We start from the raw sequence: 24,666 nt of genomic DNA, 5'->3' as shown, positions 1-24,666 counted from the left end.
TATTGAGGAACACAATTAAAAATAAAAATCTTCATATTACTTGGCAATTTTCATTCACAAACCCACCAAAGGTATTAGTAATTAGCCATTCTGAGCGCAATCTCTTCCCCACCCTTTCCCCTTTCAATTAAGAGTTAATACTCTTGCAGGTCATGGAGCTGAATAAATGGCAAGTACTAGAAAAACACTGGGAATCCCTGTACAGGCAAGGAGTCTTGTGCCCAAAGATGTCTCCTGGCAAAAGATTCCTGTCCTTCTGCCTTGCCCCACCCCTGCCATAAGGGAGACATTGATTATGGTTTAATATGGTTGGAAATAGTGCCCTACTCTTTAGGAAATAGTCATGTCACTACAGTTATGTTTACATGTTGGTTCTCAGCTCCCTTTCAGTTAAGTTCTAGGAGGTCAAGAACTATTTTTATTTTGTATTTTTATTTCTAGTAAAAATCAGGAAGTAAATATATTCTTTGTTGGTTTGGGTTGGGTTCAAAACAAAGAAATATGGTTGTATTAATTGAACACAAATCTCTCTCTCCTCTCCTCCACCCACCCCCCAAAAAGCATTCAATCTACAACAAATATTTATTAAACATTTGCTATGTGTCAGACATTGTAATGGGGAGGGGGGAGCTGAGAGGAAGGAAAGAGATATAAAACCAAAGTGATACAAAAACATCCCTTACCTCAAGAAGTTTGTGTTCTATCTAGGGAGACAACACGAATAAACACATAAAAGTACAGGGTGTCCCCAAAGGCTCGGTGCAATTAGAAACTTTGATACCTTTCCTTATCACTGATTCTTTGGTTTAATCTCATCACTGGTCATTTGGTTTAATCTTTTTTTTTTTTTACTGAGACACAAATTTATAAAGCTAATAATGGCAGTATTCATTTAGGTATATAACATTTTAATATGCAGAGACATAAACTAATTGCCAACATGCATCAAAGATCAGTCTTCATCTGCATCCTTAATATCACTCACAAACATAAATACCTCTTCACTGATTGCTACCTTTGCTATTATAACTTGGTGCAGAGAGAGACAGACAGAGAGACAGAGACAGAGAGAGAGGGAGGGAGAGAGAGATTTGTAAGGAGCAAGGGATCTCAGAAACCATACTACTAATTTTATGGAGCAACTGTAGAATCATTTTATAGATCAGAAAACTAAAAGGCAAGGAAGTGAGGAGACTTACCCAAAGTCACACAAAGAGTAAGTAGCAGAGGCAAGATTTCAACCCAGGTACTCTTACTCCTCAGCCATGGCTCTTCCCACTGTTCCGTGCCAAACTGGTCTGATTTGATGTGGTCAGAAGCCATAGAAGTAAAAATGGAATTGAATTACCTGGCATAGAGGTGTTACCTGGCTGATTCTAATGAGCCAGCCTCATACTGGTTGATAGGGCACAGCTGTATAGAAACTTGGGGTTTCAAGTAGCTTAGGGCTTCAGGGAAAGGAAAAAGTCAGGACCGTGGTCCATCCCAGCTCTGATTTTCTTCCATATTCCAGTGAGTCAGTGAAGAGGAAGATTATGGACCTTGAGCTATGAAGGGAAGAATACCCTTCCCCCTACCTTATCCCCATCACTCCTTTGCCATGACTGCTTCAGGAAAGAAACAAGAAACTACACTTTTGAGGAGCCCTGTAATCTAGTAGATAAAGCACTAGATGTGAAATCAGAAAGACCACAGTTTAAGAACAGCTAGATGCTCAGTATTGAGAGCCAGGCCCAGAGCTGGGAGGTCCTGGGTTCAAATCTGGACTAAGACACTTCCTAGCTTTGTGACCCTGAGCCAGTGATTTAACCACTGTTGCCCAGCCTTTACCATTCTTCAGCCTTAGAACTAATACTTAGTATGGATTCTAAGATGGAAGGTAAGGGTTTAAAGGCCATCTCCAGGTCTTCTTACTGGCTATACCTCAACCTCTTAGCATCCCTGGTTTCCTTCAAAGCTCAGCTCAAATGCCCCCTACTATATGAAGTCTTTCCCAATTCCCCCCTCCCCTCCATGATAGTGCCCTCCCTCCCAAAATCACCTTTTATTTTTATTGTATACATTTAAATACATACATGACTCCCTGAAAATAATGTAAGCTCCTTGAGGACTTTCACTTGTGTCTTTGCATCCCTCGCACCTAGTACAGTGCCTGGTACATAGTAGATATTTAATGAATTGCTTACAATTGATGGATGAATTGATATTTTTTAATTGATTGATTTATCCCCAGAGGACAGAACTTGTAGTAAAGGGTTGCTATAGAGAGACAAATTTAGGGTTGAAGTAAAGAAACCCTTCCTGACAATCAGAGGCATTGAAAAATAGAGTGGTCTACCCCAGGAAAAATAGAAGGTCTACCAGGAAGGTCTACTCCATCGCCATCAAGCAAAGGTGAGGTTGTCTAATATAGTGTAGTAAGATCCTTTTTCATAAATGGATTGGATGAGAAAGTCACTGAGGTCACTTCCAACTAGGAAGTCCTGGTGATACTGTGTCACAAGACTTGGGCTCCAGATCTAACTCCCCCATTTACTGGGGTTGTTTGACCTTGAACGTATTTCTTCTTCATTTGTAAAATCAGGGTAACAATACTTAATAACTCTTACACTTGAAGGTCAAATATGATACTGTAAAAGCTTTGTAAACTACAAAAGATACATAAATACAAGCTACTACTGTTCTTATCATGGAAACTATTATTATTGACCAACCCCCCCCCACCCCCTCATTATATAATCTCAAACCATCTAGATGGCATAGTGGGGCAAAATGCTGGATTTGCAGTCAGGAAAACTTAAGTTAGAATCCTGCCCAGATACTTACTAGCTGTGTGTTCCTGGGCCTGATAGCCTCAATTGCCTTATCTGTAAAATGGAGACAATATTACCACCTACATCACTGGGTTGTTGATAGCATCAAATGAGATGATAAATGTAATGCATTATATGAACTTTAAAATGCTATATTAATGCTGGCTATAATTATTATCTATTTGTGTGGATATTCCTTCCTACTATGGAGAATACAACCCATCCATGCCCATTCTGGATGACTCTTGTCCATGTCTTATCCTAAGCTTCAACACAGGGGATCTATCTAACACGGGAGCAGCCATCCTTGTTCTCCCTAGACATCTTTTGGAACTGGTGAAACACTCAGGTTGACCATTTGGCAATCTTTGTTCTCACTAAGTGACTACTTCATCTATTCTTTCTCTCACACATTTTCCTGATTATATGACTTTCAAATTCCCCTTTTCCCCCCCTATTTTGAAGCTTTTTCACCCCCAGAAGGATTTCCTATGGCTGATAAAATCCTGCATAAATTCCAGTTTGTGAATGACCTTGAGCTGATTGCATTAAGCCCTGGAACGTGTATTTTAATTTAAAATCTAAGAATTTTTTTTTATTTTTGAATTTTTTTTGTTTGTTTGAGATTGTATTTTTATAAAAATCCAAGAATTTTGATTTTTGTTTAAGATTTTACCGTTATAAAAATCAAAGATTTTTGATTCTGTTTGAGAAAAGATCTTCAAGAAAGAAGCTTGAAACTTTTATATCCAGAGAATGAACTGTTGCAGAAAGATGCCAAAAACCTACACTTCATCAAGAAGATCAAGAATGAACTTTGGATATGATTGATTTGACTGAACTTTTAATTGAACATTTATTGTAATTGTACACATTTATGCCAAAAGGGACTGCCCCTAATTTGGCTTTCTGTCAATGCGCCTAGCAAAACATTGGTTTTGCTTTCTTTTCTTTTCTATTTCCTCTCTCACTATTCTAAATTCTCTTAGAAAATTGAATATTGTGTCTATCTATACTTAGAAGTGACTTTAGAACTACAAAATGATTATGTTAAATGATCAATGGGGAGACTAGTCTCCCAATGATCATCAGGGGGGATTGTAAACCTTAAAATTTCTTAGACTTATAAATGTTGGAAATTTCACCATTGGGAAATTTCATAATTGAAAAATTTCTTACTGATAGTCTATTGGAATGTGAACCCCATTGGCATGGGAGGTTCCTTCTCCTCCCTTCTTAAGATTACTTTAGGACAGAAACCTTTTGCTGAACAATGGAAAGGGCTGCAGCATAGATCAAAATTTAATTATTCCAATCTCCACTCTACTCAGGGTAACAGGATTTAGGAAGGGCTGTAGCAAAGGATCAAGATTTAATTATTTGAGAATATGACCTTCAACAGACATGTGCAAAGCCACAGACCTCTGGGCGGTCCTGGGTTAAGCTAGAGCCACCATTGGCACAGGGAAGACATGGACAGTGATTGGTAGATGTGAGAACTGAGGGGAGGGAACTTGGATATTTTCCTTAAAGATAGAGGGGTCTGAGGACTAGGGGGTTGGAGAGTTTTTGCTCTGAGAGGTTGTGCTCTGAGAAGCTTGCTCTGAAGGAAGCTGGAGGTGGAGGCCCCTGAAACTATTTCTCCATTTTGGTTACGTGAGTGATAGGGACTGATCTCTTTCCTTTGCCTCAGCTATCTATGGGCTTGGGCCTTTTGGCCCAGCCTAAACAGAGGGGGTATTTATTTAAGCCCTATTCCCTTCTCTCTCTCTCTCTCTCTCTCTCTCTCTCTCTCTCTCTCTCTCTCTCTCTCTCTCTCTCTCTCTGTCTCTCTCTGTCTCTCTTTCTCTCTCTCTCTCTCTCTCTCTCTCTCTCTCTCTCTCTCTTCTCTCTCTCTAATACTTTTCTTCCTCCTGTTTGTAATTAAACTCCATAAAAGGTTGACTGCTGACTTGAGTTTTCATTAAGGAATTACATAGCTGAATTCCTTGGCGACCTTAAATTAATATATATCAGTCTTTTAAAGTGATTTCCTTGTCACAAACGCTACAGACCAGAAGTTCTTAACTTTTCTGATGCCTTCAGAACCCTTTGGAAGTCTAGTGAAATCTATGGACTCCTCAGAATAATGTTTTTAAATGCATAAAATAAAATGAACAGGATTACAAAGGAATCTATTTTGAGATAAAATATATATAAATATATGTAAATATATTTATATGTATGTGTACATACACATATATATTCACGAGCCCCAGTTTAAGAATCCCTGCTGGAGAATTAATTGGATGAAAACTGCAATCACTCAAGAGTTTAACTTGACATTCTAGGGAAAAAATTGGATAAAGAATGCCTTTTGTTTAGATTATGAATGGTGTTGGATAGACAACCTGTAGCTTGTCCATCATTGTTTTTAAATTTTAAATGAATTTAAAATTTCAACTAACAAGCATTTATTCCCTCTCCCATCCACCCCCGTTGGAAACGGGCGGGGACAAGTTTTAAATCCCTTCTAACAAATGTGCATAGTCAAAACAAACTCCTATGTTGACCATGTCCAAAAATGCATGTTTCATTGTGCACCTCAAATCCATCACCCCTCTGTCAGGAGGAGGGTAGTAAGCTGCACTGGGGCATTGATCAGAGCTATTATGTTTTTAAAGTTCCAGGGCTCTGTCTAAATTGTCTAGGTTCATAACAAAGTTCATTTGAAAGAACAAAAGATCAAGGATATCCAGGGAAATAATTAAAAAAAAAATACAAAGGAAGGAGGCCTTGCAGTACCAGACCTCAAACTATACTATAAAACAGTGGTTATCAAAACAATTTGGTACTGGCTAAGAGACAGAAAGGAGGATCAGTGGAATAGACTTGGGGTAAGTGACCTCAGCAAGACAATCTATGACAAGCCCAAAGATCCCAGCTTTTGGAACAAAAATCCACTATTTGATAAAAACTGCTGGGAAAACTGGAAAACAGTATGGGAGAGATTAGGTTTGGATCAAGACCTCACACCCTCCACCAAGGTAAACTCAGAATGGGTGAATGACCTGAATATAAAGAAGAAAACTATAAGCAAATTATGTGAACACAGAATAGTATATACATGTCAGACCTTTGGGATGGGAAAGATTTCAAAACCAATCAAGACTTAGAGTCACAAAATGTAAAATAAGTAATTCTGACTACATCAAATTAAAAAGTTTCTGTACAAGCAAAACCAATGTAACCAAAATCAGTAGGGAAATAACAAACTGGGAAACAATCTTCATTACAAAAACCTCTGACAAAGGTCTAATTACTCAAATTTATAAAGCACTAAACCAATTGTACAAAAAATCAAGCCATTCTCCAATTGATAAATGGGCAAGGGACATGAATAGGCAATTTTAAGTTAAAGAAATCAAAACCATTAGGGGGCAGCTGGGTAGCTCAGTGAATTGAGAACCAGGCCTAGAGACGGGAGGTCCTAGGTTCAAATCTGACCTCAGCCACTTCCTAGCTGTGTGACCCTGGGCAAGTCACTTGATTCCCATTGCCTAGCCCTTACCACTCTTCTGCCTTGGAGCCAATACACAGTATTGACTCCAAGATGGAAGGTAAGGGTTTAAAAAAAAATTAAAAGAAAAAAAAGAAATCAAAACCATTAATAAGGACAGGAAAAAGTGTTCTAAATCTCTTATAATCAAAGAGATGCAAATCAAAACAACTCTGAGGTATCACCTCACACCTAGCAGACTGGCTAACATGACAGCAAAGGAAAGTAATGAATGATGGAGGGAATGTGGCAAAGTTGGGACATTAATTCATTGCTGGTGGAGTTGTGAATTGATCCAACCATTCTGGAGGGCAACTTGGAACTATGCCCAAAGGGTGATAAAAGACTGCCTGCCCTTTGATCCAGCCATAGCACTGCTGGGTTTGTAGCCCAAAGAGATAATAAGGAAAAAGACATGTACAAGAATATTCATAGCTGCGCTTTGTGGTGGCAAAAAATTGGGAAATGAGGGGATGCCCTTCAATTGGGGAATGGCTGAACAAATTGTGGTATATGTTGGTGATGGAATACTATTGTGCTCAAAGGAATAATGAAATGGAGGAATTCCATGTGAACTGGAACAAACTCCAGGAATTGATGCAGACTGAAAATAGCAGAACCAGGAGAACATTGTACACAGAGACACTGTGGTACAATCGAATGTAATGGACTTCTCCATTGCTGGTAATGCATCGATCCTGAACAACCTAGAAGGATACAGGAGAAAAAATACTATCCACATGCAGAGGAAAAACTGTGGGAATAAAAACACTAAAGAAAAACTACTGCTTAATGACATGGGTTGAAGGGGATACGAATGGGGAAATAGACTCCAAAGTGAACATCCTATTGCAAACACCAACAACATGGAAAGAGGTTCTGATCAAGAACACATGCGATACCCAGTCAAATTGAGCATCGGCTATGGGAGGGGTGAGGGAGGGGCGGGAGGGAAATAAAATGATTTTTGTAAAAAAGGAACAACGTTTGAAATTTAAAATAAAATTTCAAAACAAAAATAAATAAAAATAAATTGTCTAGGTTCTACTAACTTTGCTCTTCCCCAGTTTCTACAAATCTCAGATTTCTCTGAAACCTTCCCTTGTGTCATTTCTCATGGTAGCACAGGATTCCATTCCATTCATGTGCCAAACTTTGTTCAGTAATCCCCTATCAATATTTGCAAATCAATAGTGAGTTGGTCCCAGAATTAATCATGCTGGAGGAGTGGGTTGGATGGCCTTTGGGCAAGCACAAAACTCTTTTTGTGACTCCAAACTTATCTCTAAAATATGGACCCATCTTTTTGATCCCAGGATTCTGCTAGAAGTGATGTGTGACTGAAAATTCATGGCACACAACAATCTCGACTTGAAAATGAGTATCACACAGAGGGCAACAGAGAGGCACGTGGAGGGTGGAAGCAGACCACAAAATATAAAAAAGTATTAATGAATAATTATAGCAAATGTGAACTATTGTTATGTGAATTCAATGTAATCCATATTATTTTTAATTTGATTCAGAGTAAGTTTCTTTACCAGTTATTACTATAAAGGGAAAATTACTTCTAAGTGTCATTCTGCGGGTTCCAAGCAGCAATCCCAGAATGAATCAGGGTGAAGAAATCCCCAGAGACCAAAAGGTGAAATGAAATAAAATCTTGCAGGTGAATACATTATTATTTATGAGTACACTGTATTTACTTCCTCCATCTTTCTCTTCCAATTTTAGCAATGCCTTGGTCATTTCATGGACCATTTAGCTACAAGAACAGTCCAAAGTCCCTGGTTCCTATCTTTCAGGACAGTTTGCTCTATACAGAAGAAACCCCACACTAAGAAAGATGGTAAAGAATAATCATGTTATCTCCTGCAGAGAGGCAATGGGGTGTAGTATGGGGAGCTTGTTCTAAATTCAGCAACTCCTCCTCCTGACTTGCTGATTACGGGACCTTGTACAATTTACTTACCTCTCAGTGATATAGGCAACTCTCTAAGACTCTAAGTTTTGGGGGACAGCTAGGTAGCACAGTAGGATAGGACTCCTAGGTTCAAATCTGGCCTCAGACACATCCTAGCTATGTGACCGTGGGCAAGTCATTTAACCCCAATTGCCTTGCCCTTAGTGCTCTTCTGCCTAAGAATTGATACTAAGACAGAAGATAAGGGTTTAAAGAAAAGAAAGACTACATTTCAAAGAAGGCATCAATCTGTAGAGTTAGAGGGAATTCCCTCTCCTGGATATTTCCATACCACTAAATCAGGGATCTACTGTAGCTTCTCAGCCAGACGTCAATAGAGAAGCCATTGAGTTTTTTGGGGAGCTAAAGGGAGCTCCCCAAAAAAGCATTGACCACGTTCAGGAACCAATACAGACCATAGATGGCTCTAAATTAGAACCGATTTCAGCTTGTAATCAAGGGTTATAAAATGCTGAATTGTCAAACAATAGTACTGGTTAACATCCATGAAATTACTTGACTTTTCTAGGCTTCATATCTAAAGTGAAGGAGTTACATGATATTATCTCTTAATCTATTATTCTACCACTTTGGAAGTCATAGGCAAGACAAAAGTCAACGGGAACCCTTGGTTTTCCTTCAGTTCCCCATTTTACTCTTCACTGTCCTTTTGAGTAATGGATGTGGGAGTCCCTGAGCACGTCTGCTTTGCTCAAGGCTTTACAGACATGAGTTATAGATGCAGGCTACACCAACTTCAGTGTTTTACGGACAGAATGAAAAGGTATAAACTTGTTTTTCCTTCTTTGGGATCCTGGGTTTTCATGGAAGGAGGGGGGGGAGGAGAAGTCATTTGAAACTGTAAAATTTTATATGAATATAGCTTCTGAAATTATGGTCTTTATAAGTTTTCAGGCTCAAGGAGACTTTTACAAGCTTGTCCTGTTTTCTTTTTTGTGTAAGCATCCCTTCTCTGACTACACTTTTTTCCTCTCTGCTTTCATATTTTCTAGTCTTGAGATTTGCCTGGAGAGTAACTAGGGTCCTCAGATGGACCCTTAAGTTCGGATCCCCACCCCAAAAGCATTTATTGAGTACCTACTCCATCTAGAGCACAGTGTTGGTCATGGTAAGGGGCAACTATATGGAATTATAAAAATACATGTGTGATGCCTAACTACAAACGAATCCTCCACTGTCTATTGTTGCTTGGGAGAGTGGCTGGGGTGGGGAAGAACACACTTCGGGTCAATGATCTGCTATACCAATTCATCCTATCCCATATTTCCCCCTGAGAAACTTCCATTATACCAGCAAGAGCAAAATGGGGCTTGCTTTTAAAAACCCTAAATAAATGGATCTGTAGTATTTAATGAAGATAATTCATTAAATTGGAAAGAGGAAGATTATAAAGTGAATTATATGGTCAGAAGGAAGGAATGTAGGCTATAAAAAAAGAAAAGTGAAATGACTACATTCCTACCAGATGGGTAAGGAGGGAAGGGCCTGAACAATACTTGTTCATATTTATGCAAACGGTGCCTCACAAATACACTCCAAGGCAGCTAGTCTATATAATAAAACATTGTTCCCATTTTACAGATAATGAAAATGAGACACAGCAAGTTGAACTAATTTTAACTTTGCTTCCTATGCCTGGTGATTGTTTTTTCATCTTAAAGATAAGGAAATCTGCATCTATATTTTAAAAAAAGCTTTTGACAAAATATAACACATTCTTATTTAAAAAACACTTGAAAGCATAAGTATAAATGGATTTTTCCTTAAAATGATAAGAAGCATCTACCTAAAACCATCAATAGGCATCATCTAGAATAGGGATAAGCTAGAAGCCTTCCTAATAAGATCAGGAATGAAACAAGGATGCTAGAAATTGAAAATTTCTGCTAGAAATGCTATCAATAACAATAAGAGAAGAAAAAGAAACTGAAGAAATCAGAATGGTAAAGAGATAATAAAACTATCTCTTTTTTGTAGGTTATATGACAGTGTGCTTGGAAAATCTAGAGATTCAACTAAAAAACAAGATGAAGTAATTAATAATTTTAGCAAAGGAGTAAATCTACATAGAACATCAGCATTTATATATATATATATATATATATATATATATATATATATCCTGAACAAAGCCTTGCAATAAAAGAAAAGAAGAGATAGTTCATTTAAAATAACTGTAGATAACATAAAATACCTGGGAGTATACTTGCCAAGATAACTGGAGAAAGATTAATTGTTCATGGATGGGCAAAGCTAATATAATAAAAATAACAGTCCTACCTAAACTAATCTACTTATTCAATGCTATACCAATTAAATTACCAAAAAAAATTTGTGTTAGAAAAAATGACAACAGAATTCATTTTGAAGACTAAAAGGTCAAGAATATCAAAGGAATAAATGGAAAAAATGTAAAGGAAGGAAGTCTAGCAGTACCAGATTTCAAATTGTATTATAAAGCAGACATAATCAAAACTCTCTGGTTCTAGCTAAAAATTAGAATGGTAGATCAATAAAATAGAGTATACAATACATAGTATTAAATGATTATAGTCATCTTATCTTTGATGAATGTAGACAAGATTTGGAGATAAGAATTCGCTGTTTGGTAAAAGCTGTTGAGAAAACTTGAAAGTAGTTTGGCAGAAGCTAGCTATAGACCAATATTTCACACCATTTGTGAAAATAAGGTCAAAATGATCATATGACCCAGATATAAAAGGAGATACCACAAGTAAATTAGAACATGGAACATAATACCTATCAGATGTATGGATAGGATAAGAATTTATGAATAAACAAGAGATAGAGAAGATTGTGAGATGTAAAATGGAAAAATTTGATTATAAGAAGTTTAAAAAAAGATTTTGCACAAAGAAAACCAATGTAAACAAGATTAGAAGGAAATCAGAAAGTTAGGGGAAACATTTCTAGATAGTTTCCCAAATAAAGAACTCATATCTCATATATGTAGAGGACTTTGTCAACTTTTCTAAGAATATGAGTTATTCCCCAATTGATAAATGTTTAAAGAAAATGAACAAATAGTTTTGGGATGAGCTTTATATATAGTGAAATGGAAAAAATGCTCTAAATCATTATTAATTAAAGATTAAAACAACTATGAGATAACATCTCACAACCTATCCAATTGGTTAAAATAAAAGAAGAAGAAAATGACAAATGTTGGAGGGGATGTAGAAAAATTAGGACACATACACTGTTAGTGGTATTGTAAACTGATCCAATGTTTTTAGACAGCAATCTGGAATTATATACAAAGTTATAAAACTGTCTACATCCTTTGACCCAGCAATTAGGTCTGTTTCCTAAGGATATATCAGAAAAAAATAAAAGAACCTGTATCTTCTAAAATATTTATAGCAGCTCTCTTTGTAGTGGCAAATAACTAGAAAGTGAAGGGATACTCATCAATTGGGGAATGGCTGAATGAATTATGGTATATGATTATGACAGAATACTACAACTTGTTAAGAAATAATGACCAGGTTGATTTTAGAAAAGCATGGAAAGATTTAAAAGAAATAATAAAAAGTGAAATGAGCAGAACCAAGAGAAAACATTGTATACATTAATAGCAATATTGTTCAAAGAGTAAATGTGAATGATTAAGCTATTTCTGAGCTATATGAATATTCAAATCATCTACCAAGGACCTGTGAAGGAAGATGCCATCCACCTCTAGAGAAAGAACTGATGTAGGGGACTATTTATTATATGGTTTTAGATATATCTCTATTTCTAAATATAGATATAGGTGTCAAATGTTGATCTTCCCTACTATGAGATTAAGAGGGAGGGAAGGAAGGAAATAGTTTGGAACTCAAATGTAACGAAATAAAAATATTTTTTTTTAAAAAGATGAAGAAATGAGTAGAATGTGTAATTGTCCTGTGGGCAAAGGATACTATTGTATTTTAAAATGGACGATTATTTAGTCTATCTTCCCCTTTTTATAGATGAGAAACTGAAGACCAGAGAAATTCATCGACTTGCCCAAGATCACAGGTTTGGTTGGGTCCCCTGGTCTTCTGGTCTAAAACCAGTCTCCTTCATAATATGCCAAACTGCCTCAGGGAGTAGGTCTTATACTTTTTATGAATCACTCACAGTGCCTAACACGGTACCTTTCATTTACTCTCTCGCTCCTTCAGCTATGGCAAACTTGGGGCATGATGGGTATTTGGTAGGCAGGAATCCAAAATGAAACTGGACTAGCTGTACAGCCCATGCCTGGCTATTGTCCTGCTTTCTGTAAATCTGCAAAAAAAGCAGCATGTCCCTTAATCCAATAGTGAGAAAGACCCTATTGCCTGGGCCAAAGATCCTGTCTTGAGATTGTCCACCCTGCCAAACCTTCATTGATTCAGGTTCAGTATTGATCTCCCAGTAATATAGAATAGGACTGATTTATTGGAGAATTGTAGGAAACTGCCTCTATCGGAGAACTTCCTAACTTAACTGTCTGTCCATATATGTCTTTATATTTTTCTCAGTTGGCAAAGTTGGACACAGTCCAATTGAGAAACCACAGAGAAATTGTCAAACGTTCCATTTTCAGGAAGCACTTTACACAGAGGCATCCAAATCCCATCTCACTTAGCCTTATACTTTTTGTGGGTAGCTGGGGGACAGTCTTGCACCATCAATTCCTCGGTGTTGTGGATAAAGATTAAGGAGAAAGTGGGAGATGTGCATTTGCCCTGAGAGTTTCAGTAGAAAGGCAAGGACTACAGAGAGAGAGAGAGAGGTCAATCTTCCTAGCTCTGTGCTCTAGAATAATTGCTCATCATCTCCAGTACTCTGAACCCTCTCTGAATCCAGTACACTGCTCCTTCTCTGACTCCTTCCTTGGTGCTGGTCCCATTAAAGGTCTCCATGTCTAAGGCCATGACTCATTTCTGACTACAGCAGATAAAGTTGTAGATCAAAGCCACTTGCAACAGAGACTGACCCCTAAAACATGCTGCCATCTGTCTGGAAGGCTACAAAAAAATCTTAGTTCCCTTTGCAACATCTGTTCTGTGGATTATATGGACCTCGAATGGTCTCCCAGAGGGAGAAAAAGAAGTGGGATAAAGAAAGGAGGATGCAAGAAACAGAGACTTGTGCATACAACATACATCTGTTGTCCTCTGGCAAAGCATCTTTCTACCCCTGCTTCCACAAAGATGGGGGGGGGGCAAGTGTCTGAAATCTCAAAATTCTCCATGACCAAAACAGGACCCATTCTCCACCCCCAATCACCAAGCCCATCCCAACATGACTGTAGCCAAAGCACTCCTACTCATCTCTCTCCCCAAACTTCCCCATCCCTGGGCTCTGGAGCAGATAACAATTCAGAACAAACAAGGAGACCTACTGTGGGCTCTGTATAATTAGAAAAATTTGGACTCCATCTCCCAGAATTCTTTTCTTGTCCTAAGAATCCTTTCCCTTTTGTTCATGTTTGTGCTTGTTATGTGTGTGTATATAATTTTGTGGTTCCTCCCTCTTGCTCTTTTTTCCATGTGAGAGACTGGGTGAGCTCACTCTTGACTTTCGCCTTTTAGTTTCCTTTTGCTTCAAGTTTATTATTAACAAATCTAATAAATATATAGTACTTGGAGTACTGCATATTAATTTTAATTCTCCCAGCTTCCTGAGGTAGGCATCAGGGACATTATTTTATCCTACTGCCCCCATGACACAAGATATACACTCCCCAGCAATCAAGAGCGGTTGACTTACCAAGCAGAAATTAACATGCTCAGATGTCCACACAGGAAAGTGACAATTGTCCGAGTTTCCCAACTTCAGACCAACCCTTCGTGCCTGGCCAGTCTTTGATCCTCAGGGCTTCAAATGTGGAAAGAGCTGGAAGCCTTTCCTTAGGGACCCTGGAGAGCGGTCTCTGGAATTATAGGCACTGATTTCCCCCAGGTTTTTTGTTTGAGTATTTGTCTTGTAAGGTAAAAGGCTCATATGTTAAATAGAACTTGTCTAGTAAGTTTGGGGACAAGAACACTTGTAAGTATACAGAATACTTTCACCAATCCTTTTCCAAATCCTGTTTATTCCAAATTAGAACAACCAAAAGAAAGTTTAAATTCAATTCAGCATATGTTTGAGCACCCACCCTGAGGCTGCTGGGTGGCAGAGTGGATAGAGTGCTAGATTTGTACTCAAGAAAACCTGAGATGCAGCTAAGTGGCTCAATAGATGAGTGCCAAGCCTGGGACCCAGAAGACCTGGGTTCAAATCTGCCTTCAGACACTTCCTACTTGTGTGATTTGACAAGTCACATAACCCCTACTGCCTAGCCCTTATCACTCTTCTGCTTGGAACTGATAAACACTATTGATTCTAAGACAGAAGGTAAATGTTTAAAAATAAATGTAAACAATAAGTAATAAAAATTATTATTTTAATATAATTTCATAATAACAATAAACTTAAAATTAATAATAAAGTTTAATTTAATTTAAAAGAAATTTTAAAAGAAAAAGGGAAAGAAAACCTTACTGACTCTCAGTCTTAGTTTCCTCATTTATAAAGTGGAAAGAATATTTTCCCAGTTTTATTGTGAGGATCAAATGAATTAATATATCTAAAGTACTTTGCAAACTGATATAAATGCTAACTATTATTATTATGCTATGCTAAATGTTATGGGTAGGGGAGAGATAAGAAAATAAGTGGGAAATAATCTGTCTTCATTGGACTTAGGACCTTGGAAGAACATGATATCTGAGGGTATTCCATCCACCACCATAGACCACAGCTCCTCTGTGTAGACCATCCTCAAAGACTGCTTGGCCCAAAATGTTACCTTGCAACCAACCTGATGATGACGTTTTCTTAATTTTAGCCAGCTCAGTCCTTAAACGTCAGGCATACCAGAAGTATTTCCGACTGGTAAAGAGCCGACATGTCTTTTGGCTTAATTGTCATATTCCAGACACCAGGTCTATCTCTTCATTTTAGGTAAGGAATCAGGAGAGATTCCTTAATTCGTTAAGGTTTGAATAAGGTAGAGAACTAGAAATATAGTGAGAGTATGGAAGAGTGAAAAGAGTGTTCTTCTGTCAGATGATAGGGTTGGATGACCATCTCTAAGTGGATGATGCTATGAGAACCTTAGAGAAGGTGCCTAACAAATTATGTCCTGTGATATGAATAGGGCCCTGTAGGGAGAGCTGATTCTCATAATATTCCAGAAGCACGTTAAGCTCTTAAGTGCCTTCTGAATCACATTTGCCCTCACCATCACATCTTTCAATCCTTCCACCCCTTAGTTCATTCCCAGGCTCTGCCCTGACTACACTGTCCTCCTTTCCCTAACTTGACTCTTTGGCAAATTCAACTCTATGTCTTCTCTGAAGAACCTTGTCCCCTTATCCTATTATTATTCTTTCTCTGGCAAGCCCAGCTTTGTATTATTCCCACAATCTGCTGTCTGAACTCTTATTTAAGTACTGTTGAATGAACCTGAAGAAAAACATAAAACTATGCTGCCTGGGTCCACCACAAATTTTTATGCTACATAATCTCAACTGGGTCCTCACAGCTTCAAGTCAATCATTTTTTGCTTCCCTAAGTGATTTTCCATCATCACAGCAGCTTTCCCCAACCTTTTCATGCTTCCCAAACTTCCCATGACTCCTTTCTGCCACTAACCTTTCAATTGAGAATCTCATCTCATATTTCAGAAAGAAAATTGAGGCCATTTCCCCAAAGCCCCAACTTCTTCCCTTACCTCAGATCACTCAGTTGCCTTCCGCTACTATCTCCTCCTTTGCCCCATCTCACAAAATCATGGGGTTCTTTTTCTTGTCAAAGCAAACCCTGTACATGCACAAGTGATCTCATTCCATCCCATTTTCTCCACAAGATTGTCCCTGCTATAATCACCACTCTCACTAATTTTCAGTCTCTTTCTGGCTACTAGCTACTTTGCTACCGCCTACAAACATGCCCACATCTCCCCCATCCTCAGAAAATCCTTACTCAATCCATCCTCACTAGCTTTCATGCTCTCTCTCCTCCCTTTTGCAGTTAAATCTCGATCGAGGTCATCTATAATCAATGTCTCTACTTACTTCCCTCCCACTACAATGGAACTTTGCAGTCTGGTTTCCAAACTTATCAAGTGAAACTGCAACTTGCGAATGATTAAATATCAAATCTGGGCAGCTATGTGGCGCAGTGGATAGAGTGCTGGGCCCAAAGTCAGGAAGACTCATCTTCCTCAGACACTACCTGGGTGACCCTGGGCAAGTCATTTAACCCTATTTGCCTCCATTTCTTATCTGAAAAAATGAGCTGGAGAAGGAAATAGCAAACCACTGCAGCATCCTTGCCAAGAAAACCCCAAATTGAGTAACAAAGAGTTGGACATGACTGAAATGACTGAACAAGATGCTAAATTGGATTACTTTTTCTCAGTCTTCATTCTTCTTGACCTCTCTATAGCCTGACACTGTCTGTTACTCTTCTCTCTAGGTTTTCAAGGCACTACTCTCCTGATTCGCCTACCTGCCTTAGAGCTCCTTCTTGGTTTCTTTTGTTAGATATTCATCCATGGTGTGTCTCTGGAACGTGGACATTCTCCAGGGTTCTTATCTGGACCCTCTTCCTTTTTTCCCTCTACACAATTTTGCTTGATAATATCATCAGCTTCCATGGATTCAATGATAACTTCTTTATAATCGCTTTAATGATTCTCAAGTATATATATTTAATCTTAACCTCCAGTCTTTAATTTTTAGTTGTGGAATGTATATCTTCAACTGAATGTCCTGCAGACATCACAAACTCAACACATCTCATCTGAACTTATCTCTTCCCTGAACCCTCCCCTTTCTCCAATTTCTCTATTACTTTTGAGTATCATCACCAAGATCCCAGGCACTCAGGTTCACAACTTGGGTATCTTCTTCAATTACTCTCTCTTTTACCATCCATAGTCCTGTCCATTCTATGGTCGTAACATTTGTTTCTATGTGTTCCTTTCTCACCTCGGATAACTCTCATCATCTCATGCCTGGACAATCGCAAAACCCTAATTAGTTGTTCTCCCTGCACAAATCTCATTACAAGCCATCTTCCACTCAGCTATCGAAGTGATCTCCTTAAAGTGAAGGTCTGACTGTCATTCTTCCCCCTCCTCCCTGATTCAGTAAACTCCAGGGGCTCCCTAGCAGCTCCAGGATGAAATATGAAATCCTCTTTTTGACTATTAAAAGTCCTCCAGAAACTGTCCTGCTCCTCTCTTTCTCCTCTTCTAACACCTTATTCTTCCCTCTCCCACAAAATACTAGTGACATGTAGTTCTTTGAACAAGACACTCCATCTCCCTAAACCACAAGTTTTTATTTTTTTTTTAATTCTTACTTTCTGTCTTAGAATCCATACTAGGTATTGGTTCTAAGGCAGAAGAGTGGTAAGGGCTAGGCAATGGGGATTAAGTGACTTGACCAGGGTCACACAGCTAGGAAGTATCTGAGATCAGATTTGAACCCAGGACCTCTCATCTCTAGGTCTGGCACTCAATCCACTGAGCCACCCAGCTGTCCCCTAAACTACAAATTTTTAATGGTGTTTCCCATACCAGGAATGTTTTCCCTCCTCATATGTACCTCCTGTTTTTTTTCAAGCCCCAACTAAAACCCCACTCCATGTTATTATATATACATATATAATACATATACATGCATGCATATCTTGTTTATACATAGTTGTTTATAGGTTTTCTCTTCCATTAGGTTCTAAGCTTTTTGAGGGCAGGGGCTGTTTTGGCTTTGCTTTGTGTCCTAAGAATTTATCAGAGTGTATCACATAGAAAAGCTCTTAATAAAAGTTATGATTTGATTCAAATGGAAACTGACCACTAGAATTTAATTTATAAAGGTCAGGGGTCAAATGAAATCTCTGTTCCCTTATCCTTTCCTCCTAAAGTCTCCTCCCCTCCCCCATGGAACAACCTTATTCCTTGACTCACATAGCACTCAGTAAATAACTTTGGAGTCTGGTAGTTATTTATGTTGATGTCATCTCTTACTAGTCTGTAATAATAACAGGCATTTATATAGGGCAGTGATGGTAAACCTTTTAGAAACTGAGTGCCCAAACTGCAACCCTCACACCATATATGAGCCCCCCCCACCTCTCAGACAGTGGAGGGAGGAAGTGCTCCCATTGGGCCACTGGGCATGGGGGTGAGTAATGGGAGAAATGTCCTCCAATGTGGTGGAAAGGGGGAGGGGAGCAGCCCCCTCTGGCATGTGTGCCACAGGTTCACCAACACAGATATTAGAGCCTTAAAGTTTATAATGTACATTGCCTGCATTATTCTCAATGAAAGTAGGAACTATAACTACAACTCAGCTTCCTATCTCCCCTGGTGCTTGTCATGATGCTGTCTTCATGGACAGGTGTTTAATCAATCTTTACTGAATGAATAGGTTTAGAGATAGAGACTAGATCTGTGATTTCATTAATATAGGGAACTCTCAGATGTAGAAACTCCTTCTACCATAACCTTTTCACAATTTTCAGTTTTTAAAAAATTATTTATCTGTTTGTTACATTAAAATGCCCAGTTAACTCCCTCCCTTCTCTCCTCCCATTAAAGAAGTCATCATTTGGTGGGAGTAGAAACACAGAAGAAAAACAACTGCTTGATCACATGAGTTGATGGGGATATGATTGGGGATGTAGACTCTAAATGAACATCCTAATGCAAATGTCAACAACAGGAAAATTGGTTTTGATCAATGACACATGTAAAAATGAGTGGAATTGCCCATCAGCTACAGGAGGAGGTGGGGGGGAGAGGAAGGAAAGAACATGATTCTTGTAACCAAGGAAAAATATTCTAAATTGACTAATTAAATAAAATAAAAATAAAATAAAAGAGAAAAAAGTCATCATTTGAAAAAAAGATATATATATATGTATATACACACACACACACACATATATACACACACACACACACACACACACACAAAACTATGTCTAGCATTTCTATTTATCAGTCCTTTCTCTGGAGGTGGACATATACAAGTCATTCTTCAAATACTATTTCTGTTACTGGGTTTAATGTTCCCTTGGTTCTGCTTGTTTCATTGTTCATAATTTCATGTAGGTCTTTCCATGTTTTTCCAAAATTAACATGCCCATTATTTCTTACAGAGCAGTAGTATTCCATCACAACCACATGCCATGATTGTTTAGCCATTTCCCATATCAGGGACGGTTTAATATGAGGAAAACTATTAACATGATTGATTACATCAATTAAAAATAACTTTCTAACTTGAAAGTATTGCCAAGAGCAATAGACCTCAAGCCTTTCTTGCATTTCTGCCTTTTTTCCCCACTTTCATGCCTTTCTTTCCTTTTTCCCTTCTTTCTTTCTCTCTTTTTCTCTCCCTTCCTTGTAAAAATTGTGTCATTCATCTGTTTTCTGTTACTTATATTACTGAGGACAGTGGTCTAAAAGGAGTAACTTTTTTGCCCCTTCCTTCCTTCCTTCCTTCCTTCCTTCCTTCCTTCCTTCCTTCCTTCCTTCCTTCCTTCCTTCCTTCCTTCCTTCCTTTCTTCCTTCCTTCCTTTCTTCCTTTCTTCCTTTCTTTCTTTCTTCCTTTCTTCCTTTCTTCCTTTCTTCCTTTCTTTCTTTCTTTCTTTCTTTCTTTCTTTCTTTCTTTCTTTCTTTCTTTCTTTCTTTCTTTCTTTCTTTCTTTCTTTCTTTCTTTCTTTCTTTCTTTCTTTCTTTCTTTCTTTCTTTCTTTCTTTCTTTCTTTCTTTCTTTCTTTCTTTCTTTCTTTCTTTCTTCTCTCTCTCTCTCTCTGTCTCTTCCTGACTACTGTTACTTTTTGCCATAGAATCAGAAAAGCAGTAAAGCCTACATAAGTTGGAGTTAAGTGACTTGCCCAGGATCACACAACTAGGAAGTGTCTGAGGCCACATTTGAAACCAGGTCCTCTTGGCTCCAGGCCTGGAACTCTTTCCACTGTGCTAACTGCCCCTAAACTTTTCTACAGTAGTAGAACTCTTCGTTTTAAAAGAAGATTTTGACAGGATCCTTATTGTAGAATCTACTAAAATTATTATTTTTAATGCCTATTAACAAATGACACAAGGTTTATTTAAAAAAAAGAACAACAACAACACAGGGATTCCAGGCTTCCTTTCAGTACAGTTTGAGAAACACTGGCCTGGAGTGCTAAGAGGATAATTGATTTGATCAGGGTCACACAGTCAAAATGTATCAGAGCCCATTTTCATACTGCCAATAACTATTGACATTTTAATGCCCTTGGACTGTAAAGAAATTTCAGGTTCCTTTTTTAGAGAGTTGACTCAGCAAATTCTGACATGTCAGCTCAAATCTTAAAAACAAAAAAAAAATGGGAACAGGATATTGCCAGTAAAATGGGTCTATTGGTCATTCTGGAAGTTGAGTAAGCTCAACAGTGGTTTCAATTCTTTTCTGGCTAACGTGTTTTTTACCCTTTACACATAGTAAATTTGGTCATTTCCCTCCCTTTAATTCCGAATTTGGTTGGCTGCTCCATCTCCATCTGTTGACTATTACAGAATTCCAGAATGTTATAGTACGAAGGGATCTTTGAGATCATCTAGTTAAATGCATTTTATGGATGAGAAACCTGACTCAATGAGGAAGAGTGACTTCTTCCAGGCTTATTAGTGGTTGAACCAAAAAGAGAACTCAGATCTCTTGACTTTCACCCCAAGACTCTTTCCATTCTACACAGTGGCCTTGATTTTTCACTGGCGCATTATGGTGCGTGATTTAGGTCAGAGGTCAGCAAACTTCACCCTGGAGCCAAATCTAGGCAAACTCCTAGTTTTCTGTACTCTGTCAGCTAATAATGGGTTTTGCATTTAATATATTTATTTAATGTAATAAAAGTTTATAAAATAAAATTTAATATTTATTTAAAAATACAAAAACCATTCTTGCTCATTGGCAATACAAAAGCAGGTAGCAGAGTGGATTTATCCTTTGGGCCACAGTTGGCTGGCCCCTGTTCTAGGCAACTCTAAGACGTTGTGAAGAAGGTGCCAGTCTGCACTGGGAGCGGGAATTTCTTTATCTGGGAATTCCTTACAAAAATGAAATTCTAGATGCAGTCTCCAGCCCTAACTTTAATGGTGAGGGTGCCACCTTCTAGTTTCCTTTCCTTTCCCCCAAATCACACAGTGGAATTTCCTTATTTTGTATTAAAAATGTCTTAAGCTCGCAGAGCCAAAAATGCCTTCTCATATGGCTTGGTTTTTTTACGCTTCTTGAATTTCACTGGAGTTAGTTTCATTTGATGTTCCATGACCTGAGGTGGGGCAAATGTAATTTATATAGCAGCATTTATTAAAACAGAGGATGATAACCCCTTTCTTGACTAAGTGGAGGATTTCGTATCTATGGACCAGTCACTGTGCTAAGTTCTACAGGCACAAAAACAAAAAGTAAAACAAATTCCTGCCCTCAAAAGGTTTACAGTCAATTTAAGGGAACGATAGGCTTGCCTCTAAGTGGTTAGTGGGGCTTGGGCTGAGCTTTAAAGGAAACTGGAGATTCTGAGACACAGTGGTGAAAATAGAAGGCAGCCCAGGAATGGGGGATGGTGTGTAGGGATCATAAAAGTTAGAGTTGAAAGGATCATCTGGAGCCATCTCAGTTAAATGAGATGAGATAAAAACTCATCTAGAGTTTTTAATGTTACAGATGTGAAAAGCATCCTAGAAGAGCAGTCTAGGAGATTCAGTGGATAGAGTCAGACCTAGAATCATAAGGACTTGGGTTCAAATTTGACCTCAGACACTTCCCAGTTGTGTGACAACTGGGCAAGTCATTTATCTCCAACTGCCTAACCCTCACTGCTCTTCTGGCTTGAAATCAGTACTGAGTATTGATTGTAAAACAGATGGTAAGGGTGAGAAAAGAAATTAAAAAGAAAAGAGAAAAAAGAAAGAAAATGAGAAAAGAAAAGAGAAGAGGAGAGGAGAGGAGAGGAGAGGAGAGGAGAGGAGAGGAGAGGAGAGGAGAGGAGAGGAGAGGAGAGGAGAGGAGAAGAAAGGAAGGGAAGGGAAGGGAAGGGAAGGGAAGGGAAGGGAAGGGAAGGGAAGGGAAGGGAAGGGAAGGGAAGGGAAGGGAAGGGAAGGGAAGGGAAGGGAAGGGAAGGGAAGGGAAGGGAAGGGAAGGGAAGGGAAGGGAAGGGAAGGGAAGAAGGGAAGGGAAGGGAAGGGAAGGGAAGGGAAGGGAAGGGAAGGGAAGGGAAGGGAAGGGAAGGGAAGGGAAGGGAAGGGAAGGGAAGGGAAGGGAAGAAGGGAAGGGAAGGGAAGGGAAAGGAAGGAAGGGAAGGGAAGGGAAGGGAAGGGAAGGGAAGGGAAGGGAAGGGAAAGGAAGGAAGGGAAGGGAAGGGAAGGGAAGGGAAGGGAAGGGGAGGGAAGGGAAGGGAAGAAGGGAAGGGAAGGGAAGGGAAGGGAAGGGAAGGGAAGGGAAGGGAAGGGAAGGGAAGGGAAGGGAAGGGAAGGGGGGTTTTAATATAGGCATAGTAATATAATCTTAGATCTGTAATCTCCCAGTATCCTTCCTCCATTTTCCTATCCATACTTCTCTTTAGAACAAACAGTGTTGGTGGTGTACCAAATTGATCTTTGTAGGGTTTATCAGACTCCTGTTAACATTAATTATCAACCTCCTATACAATATTATTTACCCATCATCAACCTCATACCACATTAATCAACTATAACAGCTTGGTGAGCCAGAATGCAAATATGAGGTAAATGAGGAAAGGTTTACAGAAACTGGGGGAAAGGGCAAACTTATTAATGTTTCAAAGAAAATATAACCCTCAGGTTATATGACATCAACCTGACCCATTCACCTCATCAAGTTCCAGCCTTTCTGAAGCAGCAATGATTCTACTGCCTGTGCTGCTCTGCTTAACTACTCTATTACTCTATTGCTTTCATCTTGTGATTATACTCAGGATCCATCCTTTGAATTACTATCAACTAAGAATAAGATTATCCAAGAGGAAATAGTGAATAAGCACAATGACCTGAGAGCAAATGTCTCACCTCCTGCAAGAAACATGTTAAAGATGAAATGGAACCCAGAAGCACAAGAATTGGCCCAGTCCCGGGCAAACAAATGTGATAGAGAATAGAAAAATAGGAAAATGGTGAAAATCTCTTTATGTCAACTATTCCCATAGAATGGCCAAAGGTTATCCAAGATTGGTATGATGAAGTTTCAAATTTTGATTACGAAAAAGGACGAACTAACCCAAAAGGACAAATTGAACATTATTCACAGATAGTGTGGTATTCATCTTTCAAAGTTATATGTGCAATGGCCCATTGCCCTGATGTGTCTTTCTGGTACTATTATGTTTACCAATACTGCCCAGGTGGAAATTACAGGCCTGATTACTTTTATGAAATAAGAGCATCTTGTGACAAGTGCCCAGATTCCTGTAGTAACAACCTGTGCACCCATCCCTGTCTATACACCAATAAATTTGCAAACTGTGAAGACCTGAAAAATCAAGTTTCCTGCCAACATGAATTTGTCAAGAACAACTATAAGGTTACCTGTCAGTGACCCAATCAAATCTATTAAAATTTGATTCCATCAATATAGATAACTGGAACAAAGTAATAATAGTAATGGTTATTTAAAAATTGTAATATACTTGCAGTGAAGCTGTAAGATACTAGTTCCTAATTAGTTTCAGAAATTAATGAGTCATTTGATCCTGGGCATCATTTTCTTTTCATTAAATCATTTAGAGGTTTGCATGTGTCCTATAAATGATGTTTTTAAATTAGCACTATAAATCTTGAAATTTCTCAGACTTGTGAATGTTAAAAATTTCCACATTGAGGAATCCTCTATTGGAACAAATTCCCTACTGGAAACATTCCCCATTTCGATGTGAGAACTCGCCAGGATCAGAAATGGGAGGACCTCTACTCCACCCATACTTAAGACTGCTTTAGGGGAGAAAACTCCTTGCTAAACAATGATTGGACCCATGCTTATAATAAGGCAAGGAGTTCTTTGAGCCATGCCTGTTTTTTAGAATTGATACAATGGGATGTTAGGTACCTAAAAGGGTCGGGCAAGTTTTATCTTAATGAGATTAGTCGACTCAGCTGTGTTTTCTCTGGTTCAGACTTACTGAGGGGATTAGTCAACACAGCAGCATTTTTTCTGGTTCAGACTTACTGAGGAGATTAGTTGACTTAGCAGGAATTCAGATGGGCAGTCCTTTGGAAAATGTCTACAG

At 38.5% G+C, this 24,666-nt stretch overlaps 1 protein-coding gene across 1 annotated transcript; it reads left to right on the top strand.

Moving 5' to 3' along the window:
- The first annotated feature begins 15,160 nt into the window (after nt 1–15,160).
- On the top strand, nt 15,161–24,087 carry LOC130455601 (cysteine-rich secretory protein 3-like). Its single transcript, XM_056806309.1, has 3 exons — nt 15,161–15,253; nt 23,362–23,517; nt 23,550–24,087. Exons 1-3 carry the CDS (start codon nt 15,161–15,163, stop codon nt 23,976–23,978), a joined length of 678 nt encoding a protein of 225 aa, XP_056662287.1. The 3' UTR covers nt 23,979–24,087.
- The last annotated feature ends 579 nt before the right edge of the window (nt 24,088–24,666 follow it).

This window comes from Monodelphis domestica, chromosome 7, assembly GCF_027887165.1.
Source record: "Monodelphis domestica isolate mMonDom1 chromosome 7, mMonDom1.pri, whole genome shotgun sequence".
NCBI lineage: Eukaryota > Metazoa > Chordata > Mammalia > Didelphimorphia > Didelphidae > Monodelphis > Monodelphis domestica.
This window is presented reverse-complemented; position numbering and strand designations above follow the sequence as displayed.